This window comes from Dreissena polymorpha, chromosome 6 (genome assembly GCF_020536995.1).
Source record: "Dreissena polymorpha isolate Duluth1 chromosome 6, UMN_Dpol_1.0, whole genome shotgun sequence".
Lineage (NCBI taxonomy): Eukaryota > Metazoa > Mollusca > Bivalvia > Myida > Dreissenidae > Dreissena > Dreissena polymorpha.
Window position 1 is genome coordinate 108,409,960 of NC_068360.1, and position 21,666 is coordinate 108,431,625.

Sequence of the window (21,666 nt, forward strand, 5' to 3'; positions counted from 1 at the left end):
TTTATACCACATCTGAATGATCATAAAGAACCTATTTCGTAACGCATGCCACATCCAACTTCAATCAATCATGATCCTGTCTTTGTGCAAATATCTTAAGAAAGACCTGTCAGAAATATTAGCAAAATATAAGAAGCAATATAAATAGCAACAGCCTTGCCAACACGTTGTCATTAAATACCATGATTGTTATCGCAAGGAGAGACCTAAATCAGTTATTTCCTTTGCATACTTTATACACCGACATTCGAGCTCATTGAATAGCTTTTTATCGTTTTGCATTATATATTGTTTAGTGGGCACTTATCTTTCATTTCTATGCAAACTATTTTTTTAAACGTTATCTTGATCCCTACCACCTCGGGCACCTCTATATTTCAAAAGATTGTATTGCTTTAAAATGGTTAACGTTCCTTTGATAGGTATTGTATTGTTGTGCCGGTGCCCGGCCTACGCAACGCACACATACCTCGTGATTGGGAACCAGCGACAAATCGGTATAGTGCATGCTGGGCAGCACGAGATAATACGGTCTCTTGTGCACGGGACGTTGAGGTGAGTAGATGTGTCTATGTGTCTATGTCCCTATGTGAGTATTGTCAAGTGTTGTGAGCCTGTATGTGTTATATTGTATTATATTGTATGTATATGTTAGCCTGTGATTGTGTCATAATACGTATTTCACTGGAGGGCCATTCCCAAAATGTATAACCAAGCCTGTGCGAGTGTGTTTCAGCCGGTGACTGTGTGTTTGAATACATGTTTGCCTGGATGTGTATTCCCAGAAGTATATTGCCATTTTGTGACGTGTACCCTAAGAGCCGACGCGTGTTGCCGACGAGTGTACCGGACGAGCCGACGCGTGAAGCCGACGAGCTCCCTCGAAGACGACGAGGACGTTTGGTGCCATCCTGACGAGGATTCCAGTCGATGTCAACGTGAGTATTATATTTAGTGTCGTTGCTAGTAATTGTTGTTATTGCAGTAAAACCCACGAATAGCTTACCGGTAAAAACAATACAGTATGATTTCTTGATACTGCAGATAAATCCAGTAATTGGTCTCTATTATATCTTATCAGACACACTTTGATTGCAAGTAAGTAAATCCGTTGAGAATTCACCACAGGTAAAATATTAATCCCTTGAGAAAGTGTTCACCACAGAAAAATATTAATCCGTTGATAAGATATTCCCAACATATTTACACAGATCAATTTTTTTCTACGAATATTCTACTTTTAACATATCTTTTTTTTAAAGATAAATAAGTAATTGCATCCGTCAAACATTAATGAATATCACTGACAAAAACAAAAATCACATTTTTCTTGTTACTGATATTCTCAAAATAATCCAAAATATGAGAGCACAAATTTTTGGCAGCCTACACTTTGGCGCACTATTCATCTATTTTCAAAAATACAACATGTTGTCATTTTGAGGATAATTCATGCACTCAAAATACGATCGAATATGACATTTGAAACTTATTTATTATTTCAAGGCACTATATATCACAATATATTTAAACAATTATTAAAGACGATATTTAAGTGAACAACATACCTTAATATGTATGATAAAACAAATCGGTTCACTTGCTCTTTCAAACACTTATTATCCTTTTCTTATCGACTGCAATCCAGCCTAATTATGTTTGCGATTATCAATGTTTTGCATATAAACTACTGGAATTGAATATATCTCTGGCGTTTTACGACTTTCATTATTCATTTATTCCAAATTAAAATGCATTTTTAGACAAATGAATACTTTTTATTGAAATCAATCTCACTTTACGCATTCCTTGTCCATAATAAAAAGTGACATCTGGAAAGTATTTAATTACAAATTGCTTGTGTCTGCTTGCAATTAAATAGGCGTATTTGGATAATTAATTAAAATGAACAATAATGACTTTGACGCCATTTGTACATACTACTTTCATAATCTCAGTTATGAAGATCAATTAAACATTGATAGTCGCATTGAGTATTATCGTTCCACTTTCAATATATTTGTTCAAAAAGAGCACATGTGGTAAGCCAGACTCTACAAATGGAAACAAACCGATTTCATATACATTGACAAATCTAATCAATCAAACTAAACTACCGCTTTATAACGATCGAATCAATTATTGCGAACGCGAATTCAATGTCTATTCATAGATTGGACAGCAAAAGTAATAAGCACACACATGCATGATTAGTGGGAAAATAAATCGGGTGCAAACAAGTCGTATCAAATAAAAATGGAACATTGGACGTGAGGCAAGATTTAATTAAATGCTGTACATTGATGATGCTCTTCCTAGGCGTAGTATAAATACTGGTTAATCTTACATATACTCAATATATATAGGGATTATATCTGCCACGGTATCACATCAAATGAAGAAAGGCATCATATATGTCACAATATTTACTCTGGTATCGTTTTTGCAATATTGGTTTTACACACTTCTTCACTACGAATTCATCTTTGTAAAACGTTATCATTTCTATTAAAACTAAAATTGAGTGGCTTTTGATATGCGTTTCATTCTTATGATATACTAAAATAAATGTTTGTTAATTTAAAGTAAATGTTGTTTGCTGATTTGTTAAACATTATCTTAAGAGTTAAGAGTATTCACATGTACTTAATCAATACATTGATCTGTAAGTATGGGGTATATTTTTGAATATGAGCGACAAAAAATAATCAGACAGACGTAGGCTGTAGACAATAAACCGATTAGGAACTCGGCTAAATTCGGTAAGTTGTAATTAAATTTATTCACGCGGTTGTTTGCGTACAGTGACCTTTTGACATCGATGTCTGCCATAATTAATGAAAACGTGCTTCATATGTATGATTATTAACAAGACGTCTTTCTTACCCCGTATGGTGTTATACGTCGTCAGTAAATTAATATTGGGCGAGGACTAAGCTCAAACAATATACACATCTACAACTCTGTATTACATAGTGCGGCGTAAGAAGTACTGTAATGACTTTAACTTACCGCGCATCATTATTTCCCTTGCATAAAAGTACAATACACCTTGTTTTAAGCTGACAAAGTGTGTACTTCTGAAACGTTATTTAAAGGTTTTAGCCTGGATAGGAATTGCTACTATGCAAAACATACACGATCAGAATATTACCTGTTTAAGTCAATTATAACAAGTATTCTGTTCGGGGTAAGATAACTACAGGTGTATTGTTTAGATACTTTATAAGAAAATATTTACAAGATGCTTACGGGTCGTTAACATTTGAAAGATGTATGCTACAGGTACGTCTCTGGCTTAAACTTAAAATGTTATGGATGGCAGCGCGTCTTAGAATGCGGGGGAAAATGAATAATGAACTGGGGTGTTCATTATGTGATGTTGTCGATGATTAATCGCCCGGAATGAGTACCAACTCGTTAAATTGTTACAGGATGCTTAGAAACATAAGATATAAATTTGAGCATTTTGATAAGCTGGCGATCGTTCTAATATTTTATATCAGGTGATTGGTTGAACTTCCATAGTCATCATATTTATACGTTTTACCTTCCTTTGACCTTTCAGGCATGCCTTTAAAACTAGTAAAACATCCAATGTTTCACATTAAATGTTCACAGGCAAATGTTTTGAAATAGTTGTATTGCATTTATTATTACTCTTGATACAAAAGCAATACAATAAAGAATGAGGATTGGCAATTATCTAAAACAGGGGGACACTTTTGTTTGATATATATATATGTACAAATGCACCTTATCCAAACAACAGAATATCATGAAATCAACATAGACAATTGTTTGATGTAAAGAGATTCAACACTCGGTATTTAACATTTTATAAAGCATTGATTATCTGTTCAACAGACGCATTTCCTGTATCTATGTGCCCAAATTCAAAACAATTTGCATTATATCGTTTCAAAATAGTTTAAATGGTGATATAAACATGACGACGAATAATTTATGCTTAACCGAACATCGTTCTTAAACGAAAAACAAAGAATACAACATTCAAATTCTATTTTACATTTAGAACACATGTGTATGCTATTGCATGTTTCCCTCATCACACTACAAACACATGCTGGAAATCTGTCAAAAAATTGACTAATGGGCGAGTATTAATTGCATATTTTCTAAACACGCGTGAGATGCTTCTTGAGTGGATCCAAGAAGTACTCTTGCTGACTCGAAGTAAACATCTCAGTTGTATCAAGCACTGTTGAACATACATGTACGCGTGTTAAACAATCACCAACCTAGTGTAATGACAGAATTAGTCGAAGAAGCGAAGGTGAGAAGGTTGTTTCTATGCTCTATAACTACTGCTACCAAGATGCACGCAACAACTACATCATGTAAGCGTGATCAATCTAGCCAAATACTGGGTAAATAACTAACCAAAAGGCGTTGAGTGAAAAATTCTGTGTTTAGTAAAAGGTTAGGCCAGACATTAACCGGGTCCAAGATATAACCATTGTTTAATAATTTTGATTTGCATTCTGTCATGCATTTGAGGCATTAAATAAGAAAATTAAAGGTTAATGGGGGACTTTAGTGGATTATCCTCCCCTGTCTAGCAGATGCCCGTAAAGGTAGCGCTGTAGTCGTATAGGTTCATTGTTCTTTCCCATTGTTTACTTCCGCATATTTTGACAGGCGATAAACTGAGATTTAACAATCTTTAACGATTAATTGTTGATAGTTTAAACGATAAGTCTACAACTATGGCCTCAAAATTTTGCAGCTTATCTTTAGGAAAACTTTGGCCGGAATTAAGAAAGAGAAATGCGAAGTTATCTGGACGAAAAAAAGAATTAATCGAGAGGTAAAGTGAAAACATTTTTTTTAGTTTTATTCATTTATTCATCTGCGCGCTCGTTTGAAAAAAAGCCACTTAGCTTAAAGGCTTTAAAAACAAACATACACCATTCATTCTTTTATTATTTACATCGCTGTTTGAAAGAGTTATTGTTTAATATTTTATTTACAAGTTAATGTAAATTTTGGTGAAAGGTTGGGTGGGGAAATATACTAGTTGCAATAATAAAACTCCCAGCTATTGACCCTCCAGGTTGTACGTATGTACTTATAAAAGCCCAGAGCATTCAAGAAGAACTAGGAAATATACAGGTATTCTTTTCTTTTTTTTAAAGACTAAAAGTTACAACAGCCCCCACCCTTGTTCTAAATTAAATTTAGGAGCCACTACGAATTTGAAGGGACCTATGCTGATTATGTATTACTTTTTTTTCTGACACAAGTTTTTATTTATACAAGGTATTTAAAGGTTATTTTTCATGGTTACTGAACAATTATTGTATGTTTATATTTGATCTGTTAGACTCGAAGCCTATGATCGTAATCACAACTTCAACAACTGCGAGGAGCTTATGCCAGCGTTCAGAATGCAAATTCCAGCCACCAGTTTCTACAAAGATGTCAACACCAACATGAAGATGGCTCCGGTTGACCGTGAAAAGGCGAATGTGTATATGGAACGGTATGGAGTTGAGTTTGACCAACTGGTGACTTCTTTTTACGGTGACAAATTCTTGTTGTACCTTTGGATGTTTTCTTCAGACAACTTGTGTTATGTGAAAAGTTCATGTAGGGCAGAGATGAACAAGAAAATTGATTTATATGTTGTTGACATTTCATTCACCAAACATGGCTTCGTGCATGACGCACAGTGTGAATGTGGCGCTGGTGAAGGCCCGTTCGGTCATTGCAAACATGTAGGGACTGTTCTATATTTCAGTGTCAAGTGTGTACAGTCCGGAGAAGTAAAGGTGGAGTCATCGTTTACAGAACAGCTCCAGTCATTTACATAAATCGAAGAAGCACACATGATCCCCGGTAAAGGCTCGAGACTTGAAGATGGGTGGGGCTGAGATATGTAATATTGCAGACTTTGACCCCATGCCTATTCATTGTAGAAATGCTGCAAACTACAAGGACCATTTTCACAACACATGTATGAAATTTGCTGGAATATCAAAAACTCCAATATTTCTGACTTTCGAGCTAGCAAATATGTACGCGTTTATTAATGACCATGACTACTTCAGTACTTCGCATGAACAGAACTTTCTTAACCACAACAAAATTACCCAAATAACACAAGAAGAGTGTGATAATATTGAAGTTCAGACGAGGGTACAAAATTCTAATGATCGGTGGTATGAGGAGCGGGAAAAGCGCATTCAGTCGTCAAATTACCACAGAATTTGTACTACAACAGAAAAGGCAAATTTAGTTGGATTGGCTTCAAAAATAGTTCAGGGACGTGTTGTGAGGCAAAATGAAGCGATTCGACATGATTGCAAATATGAAAAAAAAACTGCTATACACATTTATGAAAGTGACAGGAATGTAATAGTCAAGTCTTGTGGCATAACTGTTTCACGAGCACACCCATTCCTAGGGGCATCTCCTGATGGAATTGTGAATAAGGACTTGATAGTGGAGGTGAAATGCCCATTCAGTGCTATTAATAAAGAGATTTCCTAAGTGAATGTACCATATCTAAAAGAGGTTAACGGTAAACAGAAATTGAGCAAACACATCCCTATTATTATCAAATTCAGGGCCAGTTGTTTTGTTCAGAACGAAAGTACTGTTATCTGATTGTTTATACCTTGACTGACATAAAATACATAAGAGTACAAAAAATGAGGACTTCATTTCACAGATGCTTTTAAAACTTGAACATTTCTTTCAGAATTATTTTAAGACTGAATTGTTAAGAAAGTTGTTTTACAAGGATGTTTAAAATAAGGTCCCAGCTCAGTCATGTATATAAGTAAATACTGTTGTTACCATGTTTCTTGTAAAAACTTCAATTTACTCGTTTGGTTCTAGATCATTTTGTTTGAATAGTATATGTGTTATACAATGCATTGTATTAAAAATAAATATTTGTATTTAAAAATGTGTTGTTTCAACAGTTCGCTTCTCAAAACCATATTGCCAGGATTATTATTGTATGCTGAAGAGAATTACATATTTGTAAGGTGAAACCCGCTTCGTGAACTTACTTTGATATTACTACCCGATCTTTATTATTCAATTTGCAGTTATAACCAGGTTGATAGATGTTCATCTGCCATGGAAAATCAATTTCATTAACTGGTTAAATGTCAACAATATTTTTTGCTTTTTTAAACATAACCGTAACTGAAAATCGGAAGGGATTGCTAACTTGAATACTTAACATAGAGTTCATACATTGTCCAGGGGCTGTTATATAAAATAAGAGAAATACTAATCTGTGTCCATATGTGTCATGTTCTGAGAAAACTGGGCATAATTCATGTGTCGAGTGTCTTCCCAGATTAGCCTGTGCAGTCAGCACAGGCTAATCAGGGACGACACTCTCCGCTCAAACTAGATTTTCGGTAAAAGGGAGTTCCTTTAAACGAAAAATACCATTAAAGCAAAGTGTCGTCCCTGATTAGCCTGTGCTGACTGCAAATGGATAAGTTAAAGACATATTGATGATCAGTCTGTATTGACATTGTAATTATTTAATTACAACAGAAGTCCAACTCAAGTACAACACTTGTTTCACCCATGGCATGCACAAATCAATGTTTAAGCATATTTAGGCACAATGCAATTTCTGAAATTACACAAGATGACAATGTAGCCTCTGTTGTATTCAACGGTACAGTTAAAATTGTGTATGTTTTACCAAGGCCAATTATACGTTCAACATGTACACGTTTACTTGAAAATTTTCGGTCTTTAATAACTGTTTCATTTGAAATTCTGTACTTTTTCTTGAAGAATGTTAGAATATTTATATGTTTGTCATTTGGTGCAAAAATATCTTGAACATTAAAACCCTTATCGGCCATTATGCTATCATTGTTGGTACAAAGTGTGGTAAGTGAGCTGCGCTCCCCTATTTGCCTGTCAGTTGCAGCGCCTCCATAAGCTAGTGACACATATGAAATAAGGCCACCAGGGGTACTTCCAACCAAGACCTTAACAGTATTTCTGTTTTTGTATGTTGAAAACGAGGCTTGCTGAGATGTCGGATTTTTTGGGTTTCTTATCGGGCACTCGGTACCATCAACTATGACACGTGTTTTGGGGGTAAATCCTCTTGAAACTACTCGGAACAAAAAATTCACTAAAGTTTGTGATGGCCAAATGTTAATTTCTTTCCATTGTTTGTCCATGAACAACACCCAAGTAATAAAAATGTTAGAAATCACACTTTCAGAAACATAAAAAAACCTCGACAGTTCAAAATTTGTCATGTGTCGTCGCAACTTAATCAATGTGATAAAAAATTGATCGGCAACACTTACACTTAAAATGGAATGATATACGTTGTTGAGATGGTATGCTGCCGGTCCTAGAGTGTTTAACACATTTTTTTTAAATGTACTGCTTGTGGGTCGTCCTCAAAGTTGTGTATGCTGAATGCTAGAGGTGTCGTTGTTTGCATTGAATCATCTTCTATGTTGCGTTCCATTTGCACACATTAATCAACCAATGTCACTTCTTCATCTGTGGTTGAAATGTCGATGATGTATTCAATGCATTCCTGCTCTGTCATAACTTCTTCACTTGCACCCACATCAATATCGGTTTCATTGTGAATTTTGGTAGCAATAAACACCGGCTAAATATTAACCATTTGTTGGGACAGGTTGGTTACATCTTCAAACAGCTTTCGCTTGCGTGAATCTCGCTCAAGACGGCGTTCCTTCCGCTCCTTATTTGTCTCGATGGTTGCTTTGTTGGTCCAAGAAAATATACTTGGAATTGCCGTTTTCAGCAGTGCCTGTTTGCGCCGTTTATTTCCTGGAAAAAAAACACAAAAGTATTATTTTAAATGACAATTATTTGTACTGGACACAAACAATTTAAGCTACATTTTACATACACATATGCAGTTTAACAATGGACAAATTCAGGTCTCTCAAGTTTAATTGCCCATTCCAAATGTACATGTGAACAAAGGCAAGTCTAAATGTTAAATCTAAGCTAAGTATGAATGTATTTTATCCTGCATAAAATATTTCCTGAAAAATAAATTGATGGCCTAGCTTTTAGAATTTTCAGAAAGTCTTTGTTACCCAACCAAAAGCAGAATGCTGAGTATTATCAAATTCCACCCGTATAAACGCGCGAACAGTTACTTTTTGAATATTTTTTTTAAAGAAATATAATCATTTATCAGCATAAGTAATTGTGTGGTAATCGTCCTCGGTGAAGTAATTTTCACACACGTACGAGTATTCTGATGGGGTCCAGATTTCAAACTTTGATTTTCCACGTCGAATAGTTTGTACCCACGCATTTCGACGTTGTTTGTCTTTTGGAAACCTGTGTCTTCCTTTTCGAGAACACAATGGTACGCAATAAGTGGTTTAAGGCATAATTTTACACTTCTATTGTCAAAGTGTCAAACGCTTCGATGGTTAGCAATGGCGATTTACTGAACGATACAATCAGAACGTATTCGGTTAGATGGATCTACCCGACAACAGCGCCACCTATATGGTCAAATAGGGGAGATAACTAGCTAAAGGCGCTCATTAGAATTGCGAACCTGATAATGCCTCTGGAGTTTTCCATTCATTTTATCATCTAAAAGATAATAATCAAATATATAATGTTTTAACAACAACAAACAAACATCAGCGTTTAAGAAGAGATTTAAACGTAAGTGCTTCAAATTGTTTTGCGACCTTGAATAAGTAAAGCCAGATCGGGAAATGAAAGGTAGTGTCTGATAATCAGGATCACCACGCTGTCACCAAACTATGCTATTATAAACACATCTGAGCTTTTGAAACGAAAACAAATTAATTCAACAGCGCGCAATGCAAAATTTACATTTGGCTAGTAACACAAAAATAACATTTGTCCCCAAAAGATCCTTGAACCAATTGCCTAATACACTTGGCCATCTGCGCGGTTATGAATGATTTGATATACATTGTCCACGTGTTGAAACACACTTAATTGGTAACGACGAAATCATTACAAATTATTTAATCGTTTCGCGTTTATAATGGTTAATACATTTATCGATGTCAACTGATGATAATTCTTAAATGAAGGAATTTCCAGTATGAGTCATTGTCGATTTTGGTGTTTTTGTCCCTAATGTATATTTTTATTTTATTGTATCAAACTGTAAAACGAAGTTGCTGAACTTTCATTTCAACAATTTGTAGACAATGTTTCTGCTGGAAATCGTTGACGCAAATTACATATAAACATTATTTACAAAAAAAACAACATTACGTTAAGAATAAATATGTTTAACTTGTTCTATTTTATCCAGGTTAATTGCACGACAAGGCGTGAACATAACTATATAATGCATGATTGCCAACTCTTTGTTATTTGATACATTTAAATCCGGTAATGTGTATTTTGTTCGATACAATTTGGATGCAAATAGTCGTAATTTTAGCTTTCTATTAGACAGCTGTTGAAGGCACTGTAACAACTCGTTTCAACTAACTTTGTATATGTAGCAGGGTTCGGTATAAGAGAACTTATTCTGCTATATGAACTAGCTTTTATAACGACGCGATAGAATGTCTGCCTGATTTGGAACCAGGAGGTCCCGGGTTCGATCCCCATGGTGATAGGGGATTTTTCTGGCTGGGTTATATATATATATTGTGAACGCCTTTGTCTATTATGAATGATTAACAAAATACGGTTTAACCATTAGTTTTCTGCAATACCATTATGTACCTGTTTGTCTGCATGTTGAAATGTGCGGCACATGTTGAAAAATTACGCGTGCTTTATGCTCGTACTACATATCAGTCAAATTGCCCGGTGTTTGATGATGTTGGGTTCTGTCACTGATGAATTTTTTAACAGTTTGAAGTTTATGAAAAGGGATAAATGCCTAGTAAGAAACAGTTGTTAATATTTTTTATTATGTGAGTGCTATTCATTATCATCAAAGAAACGTAATAGAGAATTGTATATAACATATTACTTCAATATACTGTTTCATAAGGTACAAGACTGGACAGAACTACATGACGCTAAGTTCTGAAATGTGCCTCGCTTATAATTATTTTATTTCATCATGTTTGGAATTGTTGTCATTCAATTGCTCTTAAGTACATGTATTTTAACTATTTATGAGCTGCTGTTAAGTGCTGTATTTTGAATATTAATGAATTTACTATAAATAAATCGAGTTGTTATCGAATTACAATAAATTAAAGTTATTTACTTATGTTATGGTTGATTATCAGGTTAGTTTAAAGTAAAGTTAGCCATCAAGCGGTTTCAAACCAAATGATTTGCATTGACCGTTCAAATGTGGTAATCCCATCCTAAGTTTTTATTTTATGGTTAAGGTCGTATTGTACGTATCAGCCTGCATCTTGCAGGCTATTGGTCAATCGTTTAAGTTGAATACAATAACGGACAGTAATTTCTTAATTTAAGGTTTGCCAACATGTCCTTTATTTCCTATGCATTTAAGTCTAATACGTAAACTTTTCTGAAATGTTCTTTTTTAATAACACAAACTAAACGACATGAACACAAACTATATGAAAGATAAGACCCATACGCATTGTATAAGACGTTACACATTTGTAGGTACCCTGCTGCAAGCAAGTATTAATACGTGTTTATAGTTTTAATTAATTAACAAATTGACGGCTATGAAGCTCAGCAAATGTATCGTTTTTGTCACGTGAATACTGTTTTAAATTTGGAAGTCATATGTTTGAAAAAAACATGAAATTGCTTAACAAATAATTGTATCTCATAACTATGGCACATCAAATTTACATAACACATAGCAGGAAATGTATGACTTATTTGTAGTAAATAAATAGAGCGTCATTTGCGTTTATTTTAACCGACTCTTTTTGCTCTTATAATCGTAAACATATAATCAACGTTATTTTTAAATAATTGATCTGGTAATTTTATTTAATGCTTTCCGGTGGTTTATTGAGAAATATCAGTGAAATAAAACTGATATTTCACTGTTTTAAACAGTGAAAATATCGATATTTGTCACTGTTTTACTGTGAAATGACGTTGTTGTTTCGACGAAATGACGTAATAAAGCCTGCGAAATAATCCAGTTAAACTATTTTACAATGTAAATTAACGGTGAAAAAGCATTAAATAATTTTTTTGTTTGATTCGATGGAATATCGATTTTAATTCACTCTTGATCATAAAAAATACATATTTTTACTCGTGGCTGTGAAACTCGTTAAAATATTATTTTATATGATCACTCATGAAATAAAATCGATATTTCATCGAATCAAAAATATCCTCTATTTATTTCACTGATGACAAAGCAAAGTGTAATGTAACGAATTAGCATTGACGATAGCTAACTTAGATCGCTTAATAGGCACTTGCAATGATTGGAAAGATCCTAACCCTTATTGATGTGATTAATTATGCATTAATATTGTCTTTTGCTCTTCCTCGTATGACTTTTGATGGAGTTCAAGTAACTGATTTCAATTTAAACACCATCCTCTTATTGATGTAATATTGAGGTCCAGAGAAAGGCTAATGGCTGAAAATACCAAAGAGATCCCATGCATATATATCTTACTTAAACTTTTGGAAAAGTAAAAGCAGTGTGTGTAATATCGCCGACAGTTGCCTTCATGTATGTCAATATTTGCCCTCAAGTTGCATTATATGTTTTCGTTGAAATAGATTAATGCGCACTTCAATATCTGGCGCGCAACTGAACCTGTTTTGGCCCCTAATGTTTTCAGCATTAAATGTCTAAAGGCTCTGATCCAATATTTATAATTTATGGTATTGCTATATTGTCATGGACGTACATTCGATTGCATGTGCTTACTTTGCTTAGTTTTGAAGATTTGGCTCACATTCAAACTGGTTAGTTGGTCGCGTTAGCGGCCGACTAAATTTACAGAGCGTATTTTGCAAATCAGTATGTGCTTAGAAGCCTTAGCTACGGTAAGAACCGCAACTCACTCTGCTAGGGACGATTACCGCTGTCTGTCTGCAGCAGACGACAAATGATTCTGCTCTAGCAGTGAGTGTATATACCAGCTTGTAAGTCTAGTATTTATTATTGAAATCTGTACACATTGGCTGACTTCAGGGAAAGAAAACGGGGCTTAATGCACCAAATAAGATTAGCCTGTGCACACTGATTAGCCTGTACAATGCGCACAAGCTAATCAAGGACGACAAAAGCGAACAACTTAAGTGCCTTTAGCGCTTTGATTTTAAATTGTAATTGACCGTTCGTTCTGAGGGGTTGGTCCCAGCTATTGACCAGGTTTATGTTTAATGTCGTGTTGTATGTATTGTTTTGTATTGTAAAGGTTAATGGCGGTTGATTTTGATTAAAGACGGACGGGTTTGAATAATTTTTTCCTATTAATCACCGTTTTAATATCGATTTAATGTTTAACTGAAAATAATAAACAATATTAATAATGACGTAATCTGCACGGGACTTTTTCGGCGATGTCGCACGACATCGCGAACAATATGCAACATTGTCCCGAATATAAACATATAGTAGTATTCACTTATGACATCTGTTTTAATATTAACTGATGACATATAACATCTGTCTTCTATCCTCCGTTTGCTGGCCTCTCAAAATCAATTAGATGTTGAAAACATTTATGATGTATATGTCATATTCCCTACACTTTTGAAACAGTAAGATAATGGTAAAATATATTATTAACAGAGAAAGCTTAAACTAGTGTTTGCATTTCGCTGTAAATAATAACCTTCTTTTTCCGACATTTTTTTTTCGCAAAGGCTAATCAGGGATGACACTTTCGGCCTTTACGATATTTTATGTTTAAAGAAAGTTTCTTCTTAGCAAAAATCTAGTTTAGACGGAAGGTGTCGTCTCTAATTAGCCTGTGCGGACTGCACGTGCTAATCTGGGACGACACTTAACGCACATGCATAAAACCCCTTTTTCCACAGAGCACGACCCCTTTACTTATCTTGCTTACGAACACACATATTATGTACATCTTAGGTTTTCCTAGTGTAAACATCACATAATTTGCTATGTTTAAGCCTTTGCCAAATAGTACATTTATAAAAGTATTGAATATGTATGCCCTGGTCATGAACCCTTTACTCTAAATGTTAATGATAGAAAAGAGTAATTAAAGGTCAAGAAATATCTTAAACAAATAACATTTTAAATTCTTGGGGAAAAATCCTTTCAATCCAAAAAGCCGAAGAGATATTGATTTCTCAACTTAACAACACTTTGATGGAAGGGCATACAACGCTTTTAGAGGCATTTATGTAAACACATATCGGAAGTATTCAATTAAATATAAATGCGTTTGCTTTCGGGGCAACACCTTGAACTATGTTCCCAGTATTTGTTCAGGAAGCGCTTATAAAACTTTTATTTGTTCACTTTACTGAGAAAACATACACAGTACTTAGTAATCCGAAATAAAACAAATGCACCTTCTTTTTATCATATTTCAATCGGAATAATAAAGCGTAATATTAAAATCAGTAAATATTTAAGAAAGTTATTGTTATTGCGTTATTTATGGCACGTGAATAAAAACCCAAAACAGAAAGAATAAAACTTTATTTAAATAATACGAGCTGTCTATCAATTGTGTAGCTCCCAATTTACTCAAGATTAAAAGCGCCCGATTCAGAAATTCTCCATGAATTATTGAAATAACATTCAAGTTTCAATAATGCATTAATCGTGCAGTTGCACTTTTCAATTATCAAACATCAATAGGCAACGGGTCGTAATCTAACATAGTCATTCCGTAAATTGCATTCGTTTTATTTTAATTTCATGTGACAGGAAAATCATTAATGAAGCTTTCTGGAGACGATTCGTGAAATTCGTTTAACTTCGTGAAAGTATAAACCGCGTCTTATAATTTAAAGACGATGCACGGATCTAATAATCACTGCAATTTAGAAATGAGTCTGTGTCAACATTAATGAAAAGTAACTTAAACGTATGACGTAGGCAAAAACATTGTCAGAATTGGAAAGTGTACAAATGTCGTGATCTCTATAATAATTAGTTCACAAAATCTAAGAGGATTTAAAGACAACTTAAAACATTTTTTGTCTGAAACTTCAACAGTTAGACATTGTGAATAGTGTGCTACATTGACGACAGGGTAATATGTTCACAGTTCTAATATGGTTACCAGAGAAATGCTAATGCTGCATAGTTTAAACTGGATTTTGGAGGCCGACTCAAGGGTTGTTGCTCATGTTAAAGACCAACTTTGCTAATAAATTTCATAATGGAACAAAACGACTTAAATCAATTTAAATAACAAACAATTTTTTTTCGCCTACTTTATCTCAAATAGACATTTCTTAAAGAAAAATGGCCGTCCGTTATTAAAAAACAACAAAACATTTTCCCGGAACAAATGTAAAACATTATGTTTTTTTCTTACCTTACTAAAAGGTTTATAGGTTATGATGTAGGAATGTTAAATATGGTTCTTTGAAAAATTGTTTAGTTGTAAATTTGGGTGAATTGGGTACAATAATTATCTAATTAATTTTGAGATATATGAAACATAAATTGCACTGTTATGTTCTTTGCAATTGATTGAAACTAAATACCGCATGAACAAATTTTGATTGTCGTAATTCATTTCAATTTGCGAGGATGATGTCAAACCTAATTTGGTTGAAGTAAAATTTATCTCGTGAAGACGACTTGGAAACTGGAGACAGCTAGATTAAACACCAATTTAGCGAACATGAATACATTCCCCAAATGATATAATTCAAAATCTGCCTTTAATCGTCAATATCAGAAATCATGCAAACTTCTCAAAACAAAGCAAAACGGCCAGACAGATGTGTTATTTTCAACCGTTAAGAGAACGCTTAAATCGTTTAGAAGCACAGCACAAAACAATACTACCAAGTGCGTAACATGAAACTATAAAACATTTTACAATTGAATTTAAACTAATTCTGCTCATTTTTTTCACAAAGAGCAATGTATAGCTTAACTGATACTATCATAATTGTAAAAAGATAGTACATATACTAAAGAATATAGGAATACTGAAATCCAAAACATTAGAAAGACATTCTTATTAGCCCACGCTAGTCTGGCTTTTAAGCCAAGAGACCCATTGACTATAACAAACAAACACCACGATTTGAAAAATAAACATTACGAAAGCCTGGAGTCGGAGCATTGGAATTGTCATTGCAAAATATTTAAACCGATTGAATGACGCTTTGAGTGTACCAAATGGCCGATACATTATCATTACTTTAAATTGTAGACAAAATCTTCATACCATGTCTGTTTGTTTATTGCAAATGTATTTAAATTATATAAATGTTTGCTTTGATTTCTTGATAATCAATCATTGGGAATACATGTGAGTTTTCTATTTCAACCAAATGTATCACAAAACTATCAATAATGACTAGCATTTTGCTGTCAAATTAGTGGGGAACATACTAAATCGCTTATAACAATAGTGTTTTATATATTTTATGGATTAATTTGTTTCCTAGATGTTAAATTCATGCAAAGCTTTAAAATATATGTTTGATCTGCTTCGAAATTAAGCCATTTACTACAATAGTTGAGACAGAATCCAAAGTACACAGAGAAAACATGTATTGAAATCATTGTGATGTTTGAGACGATTTTAAACATCGATATTTAATGCAGGTTGACCAGGCATATGCCACGATTCGAGGCAAAGATTACCTCGAAATGATTGACGAACCTCCGTCTCTTTGTAAACATAGACTGTTCGTTTAAGCCAGGCGTTCAAAGGCAAGGCGTTACTCGGTATTAAGTGAACAGCTCCCGTTTATGCATTTTTTTGTTTATACATGAGTTCATTGTGCTTATTTTTTTAGCGTATGGTAATAATATATATTAAACCCGTTCACAATCGTGGTTGCGTTTATGTTCATATGATCATAGCGCCCGACCAGATTGTTCGAATGCTAAGGCTGACCGTATATGACCCATTTTTTGCATGATGCAGTGTCATATAACGCATAGTTTTAGTTTATAGAACGTGCACTAACAATTGGTATTTTTACAGTCTACATACAAGTTAATATTAAGAAAGCGGTGTGATGGTGTACATTTGCGCTCCGTTAAAATCTAATATTTAAATGTTCTTAAGGTATGTTTTCTAACATAAATTATATCAGTAGATGATATAATTCACAATTTAAAATTTCCGGTACAGTTTCAAGTTTATATGTAAATAGTCATGTAAACACCCTAATGATCGTAGTATAACTTCATCTGAACCCTATACGGTTAATATGATATATGCTTGTTTAGAAAATAATTAACTCTATGTATGTTGAGTCTTGTCAAAACATTTAAACTTCAAAAAGGATAAGTGCCATATATAAAACGCAATAAACACTGTTTATAGTTCATACGCAATAAACACTGTTTATAGTTCAATACAAAAACGTGCAATCGAAAGATTAAACGGAGAAAAACTACATAACAGTCTACAAACGAACAACGTCAGTAAGCTGGCGGAGAGGAAACCAATCACTCAAGACATGTGACATGACGAGTAAACATATAAGCGTTTGTTCAAAAGTTTTAAATGCATGCGTTAGTATTAATGAATACAATACCACATGTTTTCAAAAGTTGCCAAATTCATTAGTTCCGTTTTGATTTCGCGTCAAAACAATACTTGGAAAGTTGTTTGTATCTCGAAGAGGTACGTACAACTACTAGAATTGCGACACCTGAGAGTCTCGCAAGAGGGGGTTGATGTAAGATATCTCATCATAATTATTATCATAAGTATATTTTCAGGAGTTTTTCATTTAACTCAATTTTATGGTAACCGTTATAAAATGTTATAGAATAAATAATATCAGTGTTCTGTATTATGTCAATCGAAATTATACTGTACTATTTTAAAGGTAGTTGTTTACGAGCCAAGTCTTTCAGCGGTTCCAATCGTCTTGAAATTGAGGAATTATATATTACAATTACAAATTGCAGCTCCATGTAGTAAGAGAGAATGGAAATGTCATAATGGGTTTGTTAAAAGAACATATTCCAACATTTTGTTATGACGTATATATTTCACACAAGCGACACACGAACGAATATGACACTCTATCCTTATATATCACCTCCAGACACGATATATGCCAATATATTCAAGCAATTAGGAAAATGATATTTCAACGAAAAAAATCCAACGTTTAATTTAACCGTCTTTAACGGAAGAACAATGTGTCATGTTTCATTATGTACGAATTCTAAAGATACACACATTTTTTTGACAAAATAAAAACTTTTTTTGAATCTATTCCATTGTATGTATTTGATTTCCAGAATGAAAATGTATACGGAAAGTATTCAATAACAGATTGTCTGAGTCTGTTTGCATGTAAATAGGTTTATTTGCATCACTTATTTAAAAGAATGAAAGTGAATGAGATGACATGTGTACACACTACATTGATACTCGCAGTAAAAAAGATAGAGCCAACATTTTTAATTTAATTAATTATAATCTTTCCACGTTCAGTGTGCATGTTCAAGATGAGCGCATGTAATTACCAAAGATTCTGCAAATAATAAGAAATCAGTTACATAATTATACATTTACCAAACGAATTAGCCAAATTAAACGTCCGGTTAATTATTATCGATTCGAACGTTGAGTACATGAATGCGATTTATATTCCAATCTGAGACAGCAAATGTAATTACTAAGTACACGAATGCATGAGTTGCAGGTTAATACATGTAATTCGTGAGAAAACAAGCCATGTCAAAATGAAACGGTATGTTGAATTTGAGGGTTGAATTAAGAAAAGACTTTGCTTTGATAATGCTTTTCGTAGACGAAAGATTAATATTGGTTTACCTAAAAATTTATGTAATCGCATGCACATAGATTAGCTGCATGCATAATATATGTATCATGCAATCCTATCTTATATTGAAGGGAAGCAAAAATCACAATATTCACCATGGTCGTTTTTGCGCTTTTGGTTTCACTGTTATATGCGTTGTAATTCAAAACGTAAACATTTAAATTACACTTATAACTAGAATTGAGTGGTTTTGTGTCTGCGTTTTATTTTTATCATATTTTTAAAAATGTGTTATCGCATTTACAAACTTAGACTGGTGATGGCTAAATAGACTGCTTTATTTCCGTTAAGTGTATTCAGTTACACTACTTGCTTTTATTTTTCATGTTGTGTTTACTTAATCACAAAATGTTGATGTACGTTTGCTGACATACAAGCGTGTCACTGATATTTAATATTACAATTAAACCGAGTGCACTTATATTGTTAAGGTTCATGGGGGGGGGGGGGGGGATAAAATTCATTAAAACTTCGCTTTGGTTTTTCTTCATTCAATGTGGTACAATATGGTCAAACTATATATCATTTTAAAGCTAAAGACGTATAGAATAACATAAACACATTTTTGACATTCAATATTTTGTGTGCTTTATTCATATTTTGGTTTAAAACCAATACATTTTTTACACTAATTTACAAAATCTCAATCTAAAGTTAGGAAGGATATGCACTACCTTAAGTTGAATCAATACAAAGCTATATACATATACAAGGTAAAGTTAGCAACATTTCACAGAAAATTATTGTCTTAAAACAACAAATGAGTTTTTATTCAACTGCCTTTTTTGGATAACTTTCCTAAACAAAGTTGTAAAAATAACTAAAACGTAACTACTTTTTACAAATCCTGGTATGGTGGATAATAAGAGTCACAATTCTATTTAAAAGGCTTAACACTTTTGTTATTTACCTCTCAACCAAATTGCAAATTTTAAACCATCTCAAATTGAAATAGATTGCAGGCGACAACTAAAATTGTAAAGGAATATAAAGAAATTGGCAAACCGATTGATTTTATATTTCGATTCCTTCTACCCATTTTGAAAGCGTGGCACTCGCTGTGCTCCGTAGAAAAACGCGCAAAACAAATCGGTCGAAACCACGTGCAGTGGTGAGAAAACCGGGTATGTGTATACACATACCTGAGAAAATACATACTTATTTTGACAGTTGGGTGGCAACTAGTAAATCAACTATTAACATTAATCAGCAAGAGATCGCACTAAATAACAGAAATGACCACGTACAGATATCATCACTTACCCTATTTCAAATATTTTCCAGCTGAAAATTGTCCCACACACGTCTTTTTTAATTTATTTGTATAGTTTTTTCTGGAGCCGAAGTGCATCTCACAGAATATCCATCCAACTTCCGTTGTTTTCACTTTTGTTATAAAAAAATCCGTTTAAAAGAATTATTTCTACTTTTAGATTGTTAAAGCGATGTATTATTATATATTATCAATAGAATAGTATACCGTGATGAATTGAACGGAGTTACGTATCGATCTTTCTGTCAGTCTGTATACGTACTATTTTATTTTCAATCATATAAGTACATGTGATTCGACAACAATTGTAAACATTGGTGAAATGCTTCTTACATAGTTATTCTTTTGAGTGTTTATGAGGTCTGATCGTGCAGTTTGCAAACGTCAACGGAAGATCACAATCCAATGCATTTGTCATCGTCAACCGTTTGGAATGTCAATTAGGCGATGAGTGAGTTTTTAGCATGTTTCTTTCTATTTTATTAATTTAAAAATGGCTGCCCCCATGGTGATGAAATGACATGTATAAACTTAGCGTAACTTGCCCTCGTCAATGTCGATATTATTCATTAGTTATATAATTTTCCGCCGAAATACGTGGAATAAACATGATTCAGATTTTTGAAAATAATGTATATTTTAGTGTTAAAATCGCTTTGTATTTTGATTGATTTTGTTGATGGTATGATACGTTGATGTTCAAAATTGGTAGCAGTTTGAAGGAAAAACATCCTTTAAAGCATATATGTATACATTTTCAATGTGGCACTCTTCCTTTAGTTAAATTTGAGTTCAATGCTAGGGGTTCCACATTTTTCAAAATGAAGCCTCTACATGAACCTTAACATAACATTGAAGAACAATCAAACACCAGAGCAATTACACGATCAGATAAGTATAGAGAACTGTTGTTTATTTCTAAAACTCAACAATGCTTCACGTAAGGATGGATTTGCTGGAATGACTCTTTTTAAAAGTAAGTTAATTTTGATAGCAAGAACTTTAAGCTCCGTCCTCACTGAATGTGTTGGCAAAGCATCCGACAAATAGGCTTTGGATCTGTACTTTTCCTTATTTTTTTTATACAAAAAGTGCTGATAAGCAATTTAATAATCAAATCATTTATTTCATTTAAACTCTCGTCAGATCGATTGCAGAGATAGCCGTATTAAAAAGGTACTCTCGAGTATGTTCCCGTGGTTTAAAAAGGTATCGTAAAGAAGACGTTGAGAACGCTCCACGTACGGAGATTAAGCGCTTGACCTCCTGACCGTTAAGTGGACTCAACGCCTCCACCACGGTTACCATTTACTATTTGTCAAAACGGTTTATCCCTATGCATATATATTTAATTTACGGCTCTTGTAAATATGCCCCGATATTTATTCTTAAATGTTGCTGCTACAAAATGCGTACTTTTCGATGGCCGGTAACACATATCAAGTCCACTTGATATATTTGGGAAGGGTACTAGGACATTT

At 33.7% G+C, this 21,666-nt stretch overlaps 1 protein-coding gene across 1 annotated transcript; it reads left to right on the plus strand.

Moving 5' to 3' along the window:
* Positions 1 to 549: 549 nt before the first annotated feature.
* Positions 550 to 6,854, plus strand: LOC127835239 (uncharacterized). Its single transcript, XM_052361563.1, has 4 exons — positions 550 to 938; positions 4,751 to 4,831; positions 5,348 to 5,506; positions 5,765 to 6,854. The coding sequence occupies exons 1-4, from the start codon at positions 931 to 933 to the stop codon at positions 5,835 to 5,837; spliced, it is 321 nt and encodes a 106-aa protein (XP_052217523.1). The 5' UTR covers positions 550 to 930; the 3' UTR covers positions 5,838 to 6,854.
* Positions 6,855 to 21,666: the final 14,812 nt, after the last annotated feature.

Bases quoted from the DNA above. Each gene is read 5' to 3' on its own strand.
- LOC127835239 (XM_052361563.1), top strand. The intron at 4,832-5,347 runs GTAAAGTGAAAA...TTGATCTGTTAG, and splicing joins AAAAAAGAATTAATCGAGAG to ACTCGAAGCCTATGATCGTA. The intron at 5,507-5,764 runs GTATGGAGTTGA...TCTATATTTCAG, and splicing joins GCGAATGTGTATATGGAACG to TGTCAAGTGTGTACAGTCCG.